The sequence below is a fragment of the Sinocyclocheilus anshuiensis genome, unplaced genomic scaffold (genome assembly GCF_001515605.1).
Source record: "Sinocyclocheilus anshuiensis isolate Anshui unplaced genomic scaffold, SAMN03320099.WGS_v1.1 scaffold708, whole genome shotgun sequence".
NCBI lineage: Eukaryota > Metazoa > Chordata > Actinopteri > Cypriniformes > Cyprinidae > Sinocyclocheilus > Sinocyclocheilus anshuiensis.
Window position 1 is genome coordinate 1,831,832 of NW_015555881.1, and position 3,758 is coordinate 1,835,589.

The 3,758-nt window shown below is 33.7% G+C and overlaps 1 protein-coding gene across 1 annotated transcript in view; it reads left to right on the top strand.

Annotated features, from left to right (window-relative positions):
- The window catches only part of dym (dymeclin), a 92,429-nt gene that overhangs the window by 20,593 nt on the left and 68,078 nt on the right, over positions 1 to 3,758 (top strand). Inside the window, exons 7-8 of the mRNA XM_016470263.1 lie at positions 529 to 654; positions 2,126 to 2,265. Of these exons, the coding sequence (XP_016325749.1) occupies positions 529 to 654; positions 2,126 to 2,265 (266 nt within the window). The remainder of the gene's footprint in view (positions 1 to 528; positions 655 to 2,125; positions 2,266 to 3,758) is intronic.

Sequence of the window (3,758 nt, forward strand, 5' to 3'; positions counted from 1 at the left end):
GAAAGGGAATCAGGCCAAGTGGCATCACAGCACTGGGAAGTGAAGTGATAAATCTGAAGGAAGGAAATGAGGGACAATAGAAAGAAAGAGAGATTGTTCTATTGATGTGTGTGTGTGTGTTTGGAAAATGAGAGGGGGCATTGAGTTCACTTTAGGAGTTCATTATACTGTGAATGTGATGAATGATAATATCATCTTTTTGTCAATTAATTTTTTTATAAAAATAAAATTTTTTGGTAGTCTTGTTTAGATTTAAATTTTGTGTTTGTTATTTTGGCTTTTTTTTGTTTTAGGTTTTTTCTTTTGTTTTTGTGTGTTTTTGTTTTGTTTTGGGGCGAATTGTGAATTGTTTCAGTGAATACATTTTTATATATTATGTGATATTATTTATTGAACATCTGTGTCTTTTACAGTCTTATAAAACTAAAAACCCTCTTGACCATGGTAAAATCACTGTATAGCACAGCAGCGATTGGCTCATTAACATAAATGTCTGTATTAATGTTGGTCTTGTGTCCGTTTCCGTAGAGACATCACCTACAACATCCTGTTTGAAGCTGTGACCACCCTTCTGGTGCTGCTGTCCTATCAGCTCTTCCACAAGGAGGTTCTGAGGGAGGGGCTTATTTACGGCTACCTGACCAGAGGACGATGGTGAGGAAAAAACCCATGTTGGATTTAAACATCTCTATATCTTTAACCTCTGCATGTACATGTAAAGGACTACACAGTTGATAATGAAAAAAGACTAGTAATTAAACTAATGGTAAGGCACAGATATTCTACACACCTGAATAGATTTGTCTAATTGAGTTCCATTGATGCATCATAAACTTCTTAACTTTAGAACCAGAGCCAATACAAGTTAAAAGTTGTTGCCTACCGCAGTGTTTTATTCTTATGAAGTTTGTCCCAGTGTGATATTGTGGCCCCCTGACCGCATTAACAGAAGGACGACTGTCAAGCTCTGCCATTTCATATGCAAATGAGGATGTTCATTAATTCACCAGATGCTCTCGTCTGGAGCTTTGCTTGAGTTCACCCGCAGGGCTCGTTTGCATCGCACCAGTGATACCGAGCTTTTAAAGTTCCCTCGTTAGCTCTTCAGCACTGCAGCTGAGCTTGCATGACTGAGGTCGTTAACAAACACTCGTCAAACCTCACCAGTGTCTTTAGGTCTGAGACGGACTCCACGCAAGTACATGAAAAAAAAGACATCTAGCTACACAAGCACCTTTGTGCAAATTAACATTTATAATACATCATTCCATCAATTTCTAGAAATCAAAAATGCAGACATTTCCATGTTCCTTTAATTCTCATTTTTTCTCTTGACATTCTTTATGTTTGGTTCCCAGAGACGCTAAAGAGACGCATACACACATACATACATACACATACACATACACATACATGTATGTGTGTATGTGTGTGTGTATAATTGTGAAAAGAATAAATTATTTGACCATCCAATTACTGCTACCATGATCACTAGAAAATGTACGCAAAAGTTGCTTTTAAATATAATTGTTTACCGCCTGATTTTTGCCAATAAGTTGTAATATTTCATAAACCAAATTTACATAGAAAAGAGGCATGTTTGACATTGACATTGACTTAATATAAATATTTTTATGGCTTAACACTACACCAGCACAGGGTTCGATTAGATATTTAATTATGGTTTTGCGCATAATTATAGCGTGCAAAAGTGCCTTCTAAAAAGTTACTTTAGTATTGTTTATATACTATTATAGTATTTATTCATAATTTAAATTATATTTTCAGGTTTAATTATAGTGTGCTTTAATTTTTATTTTACTTAGAATATAAAATAAAATATTTTGATCTAAATTAGCTTTAATTTATTTTTATTTCACTTTTAGTTTTAGTAATCTTAGTACTTCAGTTTCATCTTATTTCAGTTAGTTGCAAAGGCAAAATTTCAAATTTGCATTACAAGTTTTTCATTTAATATTTATGATCTATTGTATTTCAGCTTTATTTTAATAAAAAAAAAAAAACTTTTTTTATTTTATAGTTTTAGTTAACAGTAACAACAGCATAACTGTTTATTGAATATAGTAGGTTTGCTAATTCTCTCTCTCTGTCTGTCTGTGTGTAGTCTGTCTCTGACGAGTCGTCTGGTGAAGACGCTGCTGTATAACTTCATCAGACAGGAGAAATGTCCTGCCGCCACACACGTGTTGCAGACGCAGTCAGACGGAGGAGGCCTGCTGTACGGACTCGCATCAGGAGTCGCCAGTGAGTTCAAACACACTCTGTCCTGATCTAACGCCTATTAAACACACATGCTGCTCCTGTTTGCCATTTGAGTTAAGTATATTATTATTATGATATTGAAGCAATTCAGTTTTATTCCTTTTGTTTGATGCACCAACTCTGAGCTTGAGCTTTTTACCAGATTTGTGAATGAATCATTCAGATCTGAATCAACTGATTCACTGAAAAGATTCATTTTTTAGGTAAACTATTCCTTGAGTAGTGTATATAAACATTGAACTTCACACACTGGCTCTGGATGACTGTGGTGAGGTGAGTTTGTTGGTTACGGCTCAGCAGCATCATTTGCTTAAGCGATGCCCGTGTTGTAAGATGAATGTCCGGGTCTGTAGAGGTTGAACAGGGTCTGATTACTCTTTCAGATAATAATATTTGTTTTAGTTGTAAATAAACCCTTCAGTCCAGTTCTCCTGAATTTGCATGTGAAAAATCCCTACATGCACCTTATTCACATGCCCATTTTGTTCAGCTTTGTCTTTTATCACTCTGATAAAATTTTTCTGTTTTTTTTTTTTTTTTTTTTGTAAACACACTTTTGTTTGACAGGCCTGTCAAAACCGAAACCCAGAGCATATGAGTGTTTGCTTTGTGTGTTATTGACAGTTGTGTCTGTCTGTCTGTCTGCTGTCTGGCTCGCTCAGACGTGTCAGCAGAAGTGCACACACACTTTTCATTGTATGGACTCAACTCTTGGCTGGATCATTTACTTAATATAGAGTTACACACTCCGTTTCATTTTGAGTTTTTTATTCCAATTTAGTTGTTTTATGTGTTTTCAAATTTTTTCCAGTTTCAGTTTAGTTGTAGTTTTTGAATTCATTTAAGTTTCATTATTTATTTTTTTGTAGTTATAGTTTCAATTTTATTTTTGTAGTATTTAATAAACTTTGATGTCATGTGGCGATTACCAATATGTGAATAAAATGTGAATTTTCTTTTCAAAAAGCATTCACACTTCACCGTCTGCACTCCACATTGGTAATTGCTGCATCATGTCAAAGAATATGAAATACTAAATATAAAATGAATATTAAATATAAAATACAAAAATAAACTTCAAATTAAAACTAACTATAAAAAACATTTTATTAAACTTAAAAAAGAGAACCATATCATGAAAGCAATGGAAAATTAAAAATGAAACTAATTTTTAGCTTCTGATATTTACTATTTCATAAACACACACACTCACACATTATATATATATATATATATACAGTGGGTACGGAAAGTATTCAGACCCCCTTCAATTTTTCACTCTTTGTTATATTGCAGCCATTTGCTAAAATCATTTAAGTTAATTTTTTTTCCTCATTAATGTACACACAGCACCCCATATTGACAGAAAAACACAGAATCGTTGACATTTTTGCAGATTTATTAAAAAAGAAAAACTGAAATATCACATGGTCCTAAGTATTCAGACCCTTTGCTCAGTATTTAGTAGAAGCACC